The sequence below is a fragment of the Phocoena phocoena genome, chromosome 16 (genome assembly GCF_963924675.1).
Source record: "Phocoena phocoena chromosome 16, mPhoPho1.1, whole genome shotgun sequence".
Classification (NCBI taxonomy): domain Eukaryota; kingdom Metazoa; phylum Chordata; class Mammalia; order Artiodactyla; family Phocoenidae; genus Phocoena; species Phocoena phocoena.
Genome location: NC_089234.1, coordinates 135,401 through 149,057, shown reverse-complemented (window position 1 = coordinate 149,057; position 13,657 = coordinate 135,401). Strand labels below are relative to the sequence as shown.

General features: G+C 56.6%; 1 protein-coding gene across 1 annotated transcript; it reads left to right on the top strand.

The window, feature by feature from the left end:
• The first annotated feature begins 3,597 nt into the window (after positions 1-3,597).
• PAOX (polyamine oxidase) lies at positions 3,598-11,867 on the top strand. The gene is made up of 7 exons (XM_065894111.1): positions 3,598-3,840; positions 4,337-4,823; positions 5,705-5,904; positions 7,486-7,738; positions 8,461-8,573; positions 9,368-9,525; positions 11,477-11,867. Exons 1-7 carry the CDS (start codon positions 3,657-3,659, stop codon positions 11,678-11,680), a joined length of 1,599 nt encoding a protein of 532 aa, XP_065750183.1. The 5' UTR covers positions 3,598-3,656; the 3' UTR covers positions 11,681-11,867.
• The last annotated feature ends 1,790 nt before the right edge of the window (positions 11,868-13,657 follow it).

Genomic DNA, 13,657 nt, shown 5'->3' with positions numbered 1-13,657 from the left:
CGGCAACAGCTCTCCCCAAGCCTTTCTTTGAAAGGGCAGGCATCCCTTGCATGCACATTTCATTGGAGAAACGATCACATATTTATGCGACTATTTTCTGTCTCCACTCACTGAGCTCCATGAGGGCTGGGATTCTGTCCCTGTTACTCAGGGGTGAGTCTTCACAGCTTGATTATTTGCATAGGTACTGTCTTATTGCTTAAGAAGCAGTTAGATTCCTAAATCCCTTTTCACATTCCAGGAAGTGGCACTGGGTGACTGGCAGCATCCTGGGAGGCTATTCTCTGCAAACAGGGATTCCAGGAAGGGGACAGCAGGCACAGCTGGAGGTGGGTCTACTGCATCCAGTAAGCTGACCCTCCCCACTCCTGTCCACTCTCTGGCTCCCAAAATATTGGCAGCCAGGTCTGTATGCTCCACGCAGGACACTGGAAGACTCTTCCCAGTGTCTTGACCAACCCAAGAGGAAAGACCTAGGGATATGGATGGAGGTTCCCCAAATAACAGCCTACCCAGAATCAAGCTCAAATTTGATGAGCCCCACTCACAAACAGCCATCTGGTCTACCATTCCTCATCACCAGCAGACAGACAAACATAACCTGACATCTCAGAGAGCTTCTTCCTGGAAGACAGAGCCAAAAGAAACAGGAAGAAGAACCCAGAGCACAGCAACAGAGCAGAAGCATAGCACTTCACGCCTCCAGACCAGCGAGGACAATCTCCCTGGAAGATGAAGCAAGAAGACACCCTCCCCTTTCTAAAAAGAAGCATTTGTACAAGAAGAAAGGGCTCCTGGAAATGAACACTATGACAGCAGAAACGAAAGCCTCAATGGAAGAAATCACACAAAGTGTCACCGGGTTGATGTGCGTTATAACAAAATAGCTCTAACCAAGGAGGTCAACAGAAGACCCGGACCAGCAATCTTGGTTCCGCGATAGTAAGCAAAGAATAGCAAACTACCGCTTTAAGCTTAAGCATAAAGCTAAGTCTATTTAAGCATAGGTACACTCCCAGAGAGGGGGAGAGAGAGAGGGAGAGAGAAAGCGGGCTGTTTCAGCGAAGTGAAGCAAGACCAAAGCAAAGTTTATCAAAGCAAAGGTACACTCAGAGAGAGAAAGAGAGAGAGAGAGAGAGTGGGCTGTTTCTGTGAATTGAAAGCAGCATTCCCGTACAGGCTTAAGGGTGATATTTATTTATTTATTATTTATTTATTTATTTATGCTGTAGCGGGCCTCTCACTGTCGCGGCATCTCCCGTTGCAGAGCACAGACTCCAGACGCGCAGGCTCAGCAGCCATGGCTCACAGGCCCAGCCGCTCTGCGGCATGTGGGATCTTCCCGGACCGGGGCACAAACCCACGAACCTGTGTCCCCAGCATCGGCAGGCGGACTCTCAACCACTGTGCCACCAGGGAAGCCCCCAGGCTTAAGGGTGCTTCTAAGGAGCATTTTGCAGGGAGGCGGGGGCGAGTGACAGGGGATCATTATTTGATCGACAGTCCCAAGCTATGTAACAAGTTTACTGCTGCGCATGCTCTCATCCTTCAATCGCTAAGAAACGCCCACGGGGGCGGGGGGCAAAACCATACATAGATTTTATTATAATGATGGTATAATGAGTTTGGGTTTACTATGGTTATACACCTGTCTGGTCTGGGCATGCGCAGCCCAGGGACGTTCCCTTGTGTTACTGTGCCCCTCTTTAACAGGATAAGCTGCCCACAATATGACCATAGTTTCAACTGTTCTGGGTGGGGTCAGGGGAGAGTCCCCAGATGGTTGGGTGTGACTCGATTGCTTCTTCTTGTCTTTCTCGCCACTGTCACTTCCTTGCTGCTAAATGTCTGACTAACTACCTAACAAAAGGAGAGCAGAAACGTAAAGGTGGGAAACAGGAGAGAACACACGTGAGCATTCAAGGGCCAGGCTCAAAGTCTGACAGCCTGAATTAAGGACTTTAGGAAGAGGTAAGAGTAAACCCTCAAGAGTTTGCTTAGGGATGAGTCATCAGAAACAACTGATTAGTGAAATAATCAATGACATCATTTGCCAGGATTGAAGGACAGGAGTTTCCAGACTGAGGGCCCTTTGAGTGCCCAACACAGTAAGTAACAACCGAGGGACATGGAACCACCACGCTGTGAAACTTCAGGAGAAGATCTTAAAAACTTCCAGGGAGGAAAATGTCCCCACTGCTTGTAAAGGATTAGAAATTAGAATAGCTGTGGATTTCTTCACAGCACTCCTAGGAGGGAAGAGAAAGGGAGCAATGCCTTCAGAGTTTGAAGGAAGGGGATTCTGACCTAGAATTCTATGTCCAGGCAAACTACAAATCAAGTATGAGAGCAAAATGAAGACATTTTCAGCTTTGCAATATCTTTAAAAAAATGATCTCCCAGACACCTCTTTTCAGCTTCACCAAAACAGGAAAGTGAATCCAAGAACAAGAATATATGGCTGAGGAGGGCAACACAGGGAGCGAGACAGGCTCCTCCTGGAGAAGGAGGAACACCCCAAACAGAAAGACTACCCACCCAGCCTGGGAGCTAGCTCCCCTCCCTGACTACCCTCACCCCACAGGGAACAGGTGGCCACGGAAAGTCCACGGAGGCACGGGTGTGCCGTGGTTTGGAGCAGCGGTACCCAAGTGTGGCTGAGAAGTAATGATGTGCCCTAACTGGGTTTACAGGGAAGCCTGAGGACCCTTTTAGCAGAAGGCAGGAGCTTTCTAATCCCTGCAAGGCAGTAGGGGAGACCTGCGGGAACTGGAGGAATTCTCCAGAAATAACGCAGGCTTGAATATGTCTTCCTCTCCTGGGGCCGGAGGGGGAGGGGGGGACGTAAGACTTGTTTCTCCATTTACCGTTTATCTTGAACTTTGTACTTTATGTGTGCTGCATCCTGTGTTTGTAGACTTGTGACTGTGTATATACACACACACAACACACAAAAGTGTCGTCGCCTGGAGGCTTTCTCCCCGTCCCGCCCTGACATCTCAGCACCCACCGTCCACGCGCTCCACCGGGTCGGGAGGTGACGGCGCTCGCCTCCGCGTCTGAAGCTAGGAGGCTCCTCCTCCGCCTTCTGGTCGCCGTCCCCACGTCTTCTTAGGAAGGGGACACAACCCGACTGGCCAGCCGGCCGCCCCGATTCTCCCTCGGTGGGGACGCTTGCCCACACCGGCCGGTACCGGGGGATACTCACGGACACTTCCGCATTCGCCCTCGCCCTCCCCGGCGGCCTTCCGCTACCATCCTAGGGCGTGGGCCAGAACCATAGGGGCTGCCCCAGGCCCAAACCAGAGGGGCGTGCGGAGCCAAGGGGGGCCGACGCGGGGTACAGCCTTTCCCCACGCCCCTTGCTCCACCTCCAGTCCCGCCTTCCGCCCCGCCCCGGGCCCCCTTCCTCTTCTGGCCCCACCCCGCGCCCCATCCACTTCCGGCCCCGCCCCAAGTGCCCTGCCCCGCCCCGTGTCCCCGCCCCGCGCCCTGAGCCCCTGTCCACCTCTGGCCCCGCCTTCTGCCCCGCCCCGCGCCCCGAGCCCCCTTCAAACTCCGGCCCCGCCCCGCGTCCCGGGCCAACTTCGTGTCTCTTCCCGGCTCTCCGAGCCTCCGAGCGGCGGGGACGCGCGGGAACTGCCCGGGACGGCGCGATGCAGTCGAGTGGCCGTCAGGCGGAGGCCCCTGGCCGCGGCCCGCGGGTGCTGGTGGTGGGCGGCGGCATCGCGGGGCTGGGCGCGGCGCAGAGGCTCTGCTGCCACCCGGCCTTCCCGCACCTGCGGGTTCTGGAGGCCACGGCCCGCGCCGGTGGCCGCATCCGCTCCGAGCGCAGCTTCGGTAACAGCCCTCCCGGAACTCCTTCCCGGAACTCCTTCCCGGACCCGCTTCCCAGAGCCCAATCCGTGCCGCCAGAGCTCTGCCGTCTCCTGGCTCTGCCTGCGTCCGGGGTTAAGCGACCCGGAACCCTTATCTGGCCCCTTGAGTGAATCCTCGCACTGCTTCAGTTAATTAACCAAAGTTCACTGGTCCCCGAAACTCAGCTGCCCGCATGAGCAGGGCCGGACCCTGCCGTGCGTGGGGAACCCGTGGCAATGCACAGTTGCCCCCGGTTCTGGCCCCGCAGGTAGCTCCCCCTCCAGCCTCCAGGTCGCCCCTCCCGGGTGTTCCTCTTAAACTAGGTCTGATGGGCCCTGCCGGGAGAGTCTGTGGTCCTCAGGGACCGTGCGGGCCTCCGGCTGATTTTCAAAGCATATTTGGGAAGGGCAGGGCTCCGTGTACAGAAGGAGGGCTCAGGTGAGGGAGCCTCACAGTGGCCTCTCCTGCTCCCTCCCAGGTGGTGTGGTGGAGGTGGGCGCTCACTGGATCCATGGGCCCTCGCAGGGCAACCCCGTTTTCCAGCTGGCTGCCAAGTACGGGCTTCTGGGGGAGAAGGCATTGTCGGAGGAGAACCAGCTGATCGAGACCGGGGGTCACGTGGGCCTGCCCTCTGTGTCCTATGCCAGCTCCGGGGGAAGTGTGAGCCCTGAGCTGGTGGCGGAGATGGCCAGACTGTTCTACAGTCTCATAGACCAGACCAGGGAGTTCCTGCATGCGGCTGAGACCCCCGCCCCCAGTGTCGGGGAGTACCTCAAGAAGGAGATCCGCCAGCACATGGCCGGCTGGACAGAGGAGGAGGAGACCAAGAGGCTCAAGCTGGCCATCCTGAACAACTTGTTCAACGTGGAGTGCTGTGTGAGCGGTACCCACAGCATGGACCTGGTGGCCCTCGCACCTTTCGGGGAGTACGCTGTGCTACCAGGGTTGGACTGCACCTTTCCTGGGTATGTGTGCGCCCCACCCACCCGGACCCCTCCGTGCCTCCCAGGGGTCCCTACCCGTACCTCAGGCCAAGCTTTGGCAGGCAGGGGATGGGTGGGAGAGACATGGGGCTGTTTGTCTTCCCTGTTTTAGGGAGATTGGTCATTTACTTCCCTAGTTTTGCTCACTTACGAAAAAGAAAAGAATTGTTCTCAAAAACAAGAGATTAAGGGCTTCCCTGGTGGCGCAGTGGTTGAGAGTCCACCTGCCGATGCAGGGGACACGGGTTCGTGCCCTGGTCCGGGAAGATCCCACATGCCGCGGAGCGGCTGGGCCCGTGAGCCATGGCTGCTGGGCCTGCGCGTCCGGAGCCTGTGCTCCGCAGCGGGAGAGGCCGCGACAGTGAGAGGCCCGCGTACCGCAAAAAAAAAAAAAAAAAAAAAAAAGAAGAAGAAAATGCATCTTGTAATGCGTTGTTCCTCCCACATTTAGGAGGCCTCCTGCTTGTAAGCACTGTGCGGGGGCTTCGACCTCAGAGATGGGCAGACAGGCCCTCCTCTGTGTCGGTGTGGCTGTTCCCCCATGGGGCACTCACAAGACTCTCCAGGACTGCCCTGCACAGGGAGGGCACTGTGACCAGGCAGATGCCCAGAACAAGAGCCCTGGGCTTGGTGAGGAGGAACCTGCTCTCCACAGGTTACCTAGGCAGCTTCGCATCCCTTTGCTCATTTAATCCTCCCATGAGACCCCCTCCCTCCCTGCTCTCCTCTCTGGCTGAGCCAGGCCCCCAGGCCAAGACCACAGCCCCTTGCAGCTCCTTGATCTGGTGTGAGCTTGGAGGGCTTGTTTCAGAGACTCACCTCCAGGGCCTGGTCGAACCACGGGGCACCTCTGTCTCTCCCAGAGGCTACCAAGGACTCACAGACCGCATCATGGCCTCCTTGCCCAAGGACGTGATGGTTTTTAACAAGCCAGTGAAGACCATTCACTGGGATGGGTCCTTCGAGGAAGCTTCTGCTCCTGGGGAGACGTTTCCGGTGCTGGTGGAATGTGAGGATGGAGGCTGCTTCCCAGCGCACCATGTGGTCGTCACCGTGCCATTAGGTAAAGCCTCTCCAGTTCCCATCCCAGGGGCCCCTGGCCTCTGGCTTTCTTCAGCCTCATTGGCTCTGGGGCGTTTGTTGGCTGCTAAGCCTGCGTTTTCTTTCTGAGTTTAGGACAGAGTTACTTGGTTGTGCTTTGTAGCAGTCGAGTGCTTTGGAATAAAGTTTCGCAGGAAGAGAAAATGCAGGGCAGCAAGTGTCTTGCTCCTTTTGGAGGTAATTTATGGAAAGGTTGGGAGGTTCACCAAACTGCTTCCTTAGCGGTGGAGAGGGCGTGAAAGCCAGGTCTCGAGTTTAGGTCCCGGTGGTAATCGAGGAAGGAGTCGTGTGTATAATCCTATTTACTTCCAGATCTGATGCTTCACACGCAAGTCTTGGAGTAGGAGCGGGCAGTTGGGTAAAAGGTGGAGATGGCTGAAAGCAAGTCTGTGCCTGCTCATCTCATTTACTCCTGAGGCAGCCGGGGACACATCCGCCCCATCCCCATGGGACAAATGCGAACAGAGATGAGCCACTTAATTGCCCAAGTTCACAAAGCTAGCAGGTGCCAGAGTGGATGGAAGATGAAGGGCAAGAGTCTCTGCCCACCTCCCCCACCCCCACCCCAAGGGCGGTGGCCGCAGGTCCCGCCTGTCCCCTCGCAGAGTTGGGTATGGATAAGCTTGCTCAGTGCCCGGCTCCTTTTTCCCACGGTGGAAGCACACCAGACGTGTCAGCACAGTGTTCTGCTGCTCCTTCGTTTCCGAATCAGCACAGACGGGTCTATCGTGGTGTGTTTTCTCTTACGTGGACGGCCTTGTTCATGCACAGTTGTGGTCGTGGTCACTGAAGCTGCTGCAGTAGGTGCACCGCTGCGGCTGTGTGCTCACTGTTCACAGGGGGCCAGGCACCTGTCCCGTTTGTTCTTCACAGCCACACTGTGTTTTCTCGTATGTAGGTGTCGTTACTTGATACTGATGCAAGTTTAGATGGTTTTCACTTGTTCTGTTGCACACAGTGTTGTACACGTATGTGTTTAAAAACACTTGTGGGCACATATGTGTAGGATCAATTCCAGTAGCAGGAACTACTGAGTTGAAGCTCTGCACTGAGAGGACGGCCGTGGAGGGACGGTCCCCTCTGTGGATGCTCACGGCTGGTGCCTTGTTTCCTGTGGGGTTGTTCGCCCTTTTCTTGCAGACCTGCGAGGTTGGCTTGTGCTGCGAATGTTTGATCTCCTCGCGGTTTGACTTTGGGCTGAACCTGCTTAATTTTCAGGTGGCTTCTGGGTAAAGCCGGTATGTCTCACTGCCCCTCCAAGCTAACCCTGGGCAGACTGAGCGGCAGAAGGCTCAGGGGGGAGAACTGTCCCCACAGAGGAGTCCGGGGGCCATGCGACCTGTTCCTGCCTGGCCAGGTGTTCAGGGGGCCTGTTGTGTCCCTCCGCTGAGGTGCTGGCCAGGATTCCCGATGGCCAGCCTGCGTGGGTCCCAGACACCTCTTACTCTGACTCCTGTGACGGGGTCAGGGTGCCTTCCTGTGGCTGTCAGTTCTGGTTTAAGTGATTGACGTGGTGTAAACCGAGTCTACTTATGAATTCCAGGTTTTCTTAAAGAACGTCTGGACACCTTCTTTGAGCCACCGCTGCCCACCGAGAAGGCGGAAGCCATCAGGAAAATAGGCTTTGGGACCAACAATAAAATCTTCCTGGAGTTTGAGGAGCCTTTCTGGCAGCCAGACTGCCAGCACATCCAGATGGTGTGGAGGGACACGTCGCCCCTGGAGGATGCCACCCCCAAGTTGCAGGATGCCTGGTTCAAGAAGCTTGTTGGCTTTTGGGTCCTGCCTTCCTTCGGGTACGTGCTCTTCCCAGGTTTCTCCAAGGAAACCTGGTGTGAGCTCTGCGTGGGGCCCAGCGCTATGTCGATTCTCTGTGAGGTGTTTCTGGAGAGTTTGAATGGGTAGGGATCCCAAGGGCACCTTGAGTGGTGAGACAGACACCCTGGGCCCACCCCTTGCAGGGACAGATGGAGACCCACTGTGTGCAGCTTGTCAGCATCTCTTGGGACCTGGAACGTGTAATAAATACTTGCAGTTGTTTTCCTTGTAAGAGACACACTTTGCTCATTTACAAGAAAGTGTCTGCCAGATACCCAGGCCCGAATGCCCCTGGCAGCCGAGCCAGGGTCCGCATGGTGTGCCCCGTCCCCTCCGGCCCGTCACGCAGGGTATTAGGAGGACACGCACCCGAGGGTCAGGACTTGATACGGTTAGTGACTCGCTGCCTCACGGGACACTGCAGTGGTGGGGCGTTTCCCAGTGCGTGTGGGTGGCAGGGAAGTCACCGGCTCTGTTCATAGGTCCTGTTGAGTCCCCGAATGTGCTGGGGGTGGCTGTCCCCACCGGCGCTCAGTTGTGGAGACAGAAGGAATCGTCTTAGTGCCCCGAGAGTTCTGACCTTGCAGACCCCATGTCGAGGGGCCCTGGGAGTTCGCGGCCACACTGGCGGAGCCACTGGCCCTGGTGGAGGCCGTCTGGGTGTTGCGGGTCTGGTCCCAGCGCTGCTTCTCTCCAGCAGGGCCAGCCAGGTGCTCTGCGGCTTCATTGCAGGGCTCGAGTCTGAGTTCATGGAGACGCTATCGGACGAGGATGTGCTCCTGTCTCTGACACAGGTGCTCCGCAGGGTGACAGGTACCGACTGCAGGGGCCATGCCGCCTCCTGCCCTGGTGGCTGGTCTCTGACAGGAACCAGACCTCTCACCAGACAGGAACTGGGTTCAGCCCTGAGTGTCCGGGGACTGTCCTTCCCATTAGTGCATCACTAAGAGTTCTTGTCTCTGAGGGACACTTCCCACTTCTCTTTTCTAAAATTTGCCACCAAGATGAACGCAGTTGTTCCTAATCAGAGCTTCACAGACAAGACGCTGAGGCTTGGGAAAGGCGGCGGTGCCTGTCGGGGGCTCTGCTTCTAGGGCCTCATGCGGGGAGCCCCTTACTAACACCCTCTGGGCCTTGGTTTTCTCCCGGGCAGTATCTCTCGCTTTTAGCTGCTAAGAGTCCTTAAGGTGAGAGGCTCCTTGGCGTTGCTGTTTTTTGTTTTTTTTTTAATTAATTAATTAATTTACCTTTGGCTGCGTTGGGTCTTCGTTGCTGCATGGGCTTTCTCTAGTTGTGGCGAGCGGGGGCCACTCGTCATTGCGGTGCGTGGGCTTCTCATTGCGGTGGCTTCTCTTGATGCGGAGCACGGGCTCTAGGCGCGCAGGCTTCAGTAGTTGTGGCACACGGGCTCAGTAGTTGTGGCTCACGGGCTCTAGAACGCAGGCTCAGTAGTTGTGGCGCACGGGCTTAGTTGCTCGCGGCATGTGGGATCTTCCCGGACCAGGGCTCGAACCCGTGTCCCCTGCATTGGCAGGCGGATTCTTAACCACTGCGCCACCAGGGAAGCCCCAGAGGCTCCTTGTTAATGCGAGTGTCTCTTGGTCTAGGGAATCCCCGGCTCCCCGCACCCAGGAGTGTGCTGAGGTCCCGCTGGCACAGTGCCCCATACACCCGGGGCTCCTACAGCTACGTGGCCGTGGGCAGCTCCGGGGACGACCTGGACCTGCTGGCCCAGCCCCTCCCTGCGGACGGCAGGGGTGCCCAGGTAGGACGCGGCTGCCTGGCGAGGGCACTGGGGTCCTGCTGAAGGCCCAGGACCCGGGATAGGTCCCACGAAGGCCAGGGATGCTGGGTGCGATCAAGTGGGGGGCTGGGGCCCCGAGACTCAGAGTCCATTTTCTTTTTGAAACTAACAGTAATTTTACAATGTGTTATTTTTATCAGAATTATACATACATGTGGCTTAAAGCGTCAGAGGATTCTATGGTGCTGGCTAACAAAATAAAATAAACAAAATACAGCACTCTGGTGGGGGGCATGCCGTGGCCCCTTCCCAGACTGTTCTTCAGGCTGATTCTGATCTCTAAATAACAGGCTTATGCTACCACTGTTTTAAAGCCGTTTTATAAAATCGAAGTACAGTTGGTTTACATTGTTGTGTTAGTTTCAGGTGTACAGCAAAGTGAGTCGGACACACACACACACGTATTTTTTCTCAGTTTCTTTTCCGTTATAGTGCTACCACTTTTTACAAAACATCTAACTGTGTAAAACTTTAAATGTTACAAAGGTTGGCAGAACCTTTGGGTTCCTGTCTCCAGCTTCACAGCTGTCTGTTCCTGGTGTCCCACTGCCCTGGCCTCACCCATACTTGTTACTAGGCATGTCCCACAGGTGATGTCATTTTATTTGCAGCTATTTCAGTGTGCGTCTCTAAAAGATCAAGGACACAGCACTGTTATCACACTTAAAAATTCACAATAGTTGCTCCACATCATCCAACATTCTGTGTTCAGTTTTCTAAGCCTTTTTCTTTTTTGGCTGTGCTTCGAGGCACATGGGATCCTAGTTCCCTGACCAGGGATTGAACCCGCGCCCCCTGCACTGGAAGCGCGGAGCCTTAACCGCCGGACAGCCAGAGAAGTCCCTCTAAGTGCTCTTTGATTTTTCAGTTTTAAGAATTGCTGATTGAATTCTCACCATAGCACATAAAGTTTTAGCTTTCTTGCACTTATCTGCCCACCCAGCCCTCAGACCTCTCCCTACCCTCCAAGGTGTGACGCAGTAATTTTGCTAAGACTGCTACTCACTGTTGACACATCCTGTGGAAACAACCACTTCTCTGGGCCGATGGATTCTGTAGGTGGGCACCATGGGACGGTTGTTTCTGCCCCACGACATCTGGGGTCTCAGCTGGGAAGATGACGGGCTTGGGGTGACTCAGGGCTGGGGCTGGGGTCATGTGAGGCTGCCTCTCTCATGTCTGTCCTGAGCATGGCTGGGACGCTGGCTGGAGCACCTGCCCCAGGCCTCTCCATGTGGCTTCCTCACAGAGTGGTGGCCGTCACGCTGCCCTGTGGCCGCCTGGGGCTCCAGCGCAGGCCTTCTGGGGAGGGGCAGCTGCATCGCTCCAGTGACGGAGCTGGGAAGTCAGGAAGCACCACTCCTGCCACACCTGCTGGACAAAGTGGTCAGGAACCCGCCCAGATTCAAGGGGCCGGACACAGACCGCACTTTCTGTGGGAGGAGTGTCCAAGGATTTACAGCCGTGTAAAGCCCCACGTTGTGGTGTAAATGCTACTTGGAGAGCCATGTCCCTTAGGGTTTTGAAGACGTTCTCCAGCGTTGCTGCTGGAAGCCTGAGGCCGTTCTGATGCCTTTCTTCCCTGTCACCTGGTTTTCAAATCTCTGAGGAAGCTTGAATGAGCAGGAAGCCCTGCGCTCACGCTCGCTCCGAGCCCAGCGGCGCTGCCTTCTGGCACACATTCACTCGTCTGGGATGCTCTTGAATTACCTCACCGTGGTTTTTTTTTTTTTTCCTTTTTCTTTTTCTGGATTTCTGGTTGGATGGTGGGCTTCTGAGTTGGCCCTTGAATTTTCTTATCTTTTTCCTGCTGATTTCTGTCTTTTTGGTTTTTTGCTCTGTGTTTGGGGAGGAGTGTGTGAGGCTTGTGGCCGACCCCTGGCACCCACCCTAAGCCCACCCTTCTTTGCAGCTCCAGGTCCTGTTTGCAGGGGAAGCCACACACCGGACGTTTTACTCCACCACGCATGGAGCTCTGCTGTCCGGCTGGAGGGAGGCTGACCGGCTCATCGCTCTGTGGGATTCGCAGGCACAGCGGCCTGAGCCCGGCTCTGAGCTCGGCTCTGCTCCCCCAGTTCCTGGGTCCCGGGGAGGCTGGCCCCACCCTTTCCTTTGATGGACAAGGTTCAGTCCGGCTTGGGATTTGGGATGTTAATGTCACTGGGGTCAGCTCCCTCCTTTCCCAAGTCGCTGGAGTCCGGCCAGGGCTGAGCTTGAGCTGAGCGTTAAGTCTTCCTGGAGAAGGGAGGGGTGGGATGCTGCTGCTGCTGTGGTTGGAAGAACATAAACTGTGTAAAAGTGTCCTTTGTCCAGAGTCGTCCTTATGCCTCGGAGCTGCAGCATGGGTTGCTCTGTCCTCATCGTGCCCCGGGCTCCGGTCACTGCAGGGCCCTGTGCCCCCAGCACGTGGCCCGCCTACCCCGGCCACCCTGGACCCTGGGTGTGTTCACGGGTGTCTGAATTCTCGTTGCTGGTGGCAGCAGAGCCAGTGGACCTCCCCGTTGTTCAGGCACTGGCTGCCCTACGGTCTGGGCGAGGGCCAGTGAGTGTGAGACAGGAGTGCGCGGGGGAGGGGGCGCCCTTTTCTGACCCGAGGGCCCAGGGCTTTCTGGAGGAGGTGAACAGTGAGGCCTGAAGGGTGCAGAGGAGTGGGTGCCCTGGGCGGCATTGCTGTGAGCGTGTGAGGGTGCGCTGGGCAGCGCTGGGGTGAGCGTGTGAGGGTGCCCTGGGCGGTGCTGGGGTGAGCATGTGAGGGTGCCCTGGGCGGCGCTGGGGTGAGCGTGTGAGGGTGCCCTGGGTGGCGCTGGGGTGAGCGTGTCAGGGTCTCCTGGGCAGTGATTGGGTAGATGGTGGGGAGTGTGTCAGGGGCCTGGGTGCTGTGCTCAGACCCTCCCATCTTCCCTCACTGCATCCTCAGAGCCCCAGGGAATGGGCTGCACGGCCCCCATCTCACAACTGAGGAAAGGACAGAAGCCTCAGGTGAGGGTGGCAATGGCCAGTCTCATGGCTGCCACGGCAGAGCTTGGGCATCTTTCCAGGACCGTCCCGGGAAGGCGGTGCAGCTGGAGGCTAGCCTGTACAGGAAGGTGCAGGAGCTGCAGAGGCCGGGACTCCATGTGGCAGGCACGGGGCCCACCGGCCTGGCGCCCACCGGCCTGGCACCCACCTCGAGGTCAGTGGCTCCTGACCCTCCTCAGACCTTGGGCTGCAGGGTGTGTCCTGCTTCGGGTTGGGGCCCTGGCTCCCTGGAGGAATATATGCATGCCTGGAGAACTGCCTCTGGGCTTCTCTTCAGCCCCAAGTGGCCAGGCTCTGGGCTGTGGTGCCAGACACGCCTTCCATCCTCCATCCTGGCACCTTCTTATCGACTTCTCATCTTGGGTCAAATCGCCGTCCCAGGGACCTTCCCTCTGCCCCCAGAGGTCTGTCTGTGTGTCCACTGCTTTGTGTCCCTGGAGTTGTCTCACTTGGGGCACCTGCCTGTCAGACAGCTGTGAGAGAAATCTGGGCTTCAGGAGGGTTTTTATTTTCGTTCTTTGGTCCTAGGGCCATGGAAGAACACAGCGTGCATCAGGCACAGAGTTCTGTGTTGTTGATGTCTCAGGTTTCATGAGTCTGGGTGCAGGACTCAGACTGTCTGGGCTGGCTCAGGAGGGGTGCTGGGAGGCCTGGCAGGAGGCCCAGATGGTCTCAGTCAGCCACCTGGAGGGCTTGTCTCAGCCCCAGGAACCATTAGCTCTGAGTATTAGGAGGTTTAAGGCCATCAAGATGACAGTAATGATATCTCTGTGCTGAGAATATGAGCATCTTTGGAGTTTTAGGAGCTTCTTTAAAAAATTCCATTAGGGCTTCCCTGGTGGCGCAGTGATTAAGAATCCGCCTGCCAATGCTGGGGACACGGGTTCGAGCCCTGGTCCGGGAAGATCCCACATGCCACAGAGCAACTAAGTCCGTGTGCCACAACTATTGAGCCTGCGCTCTAGAGCCCATGAGCCACAACTACTGAGCCCATGTGCCACAACTACTGAAGCCCACATGCCTAGAGCCCGTGCTCCACAACAAGAGAAGCCACTGCAGTGAGAGGCCCGTGCAC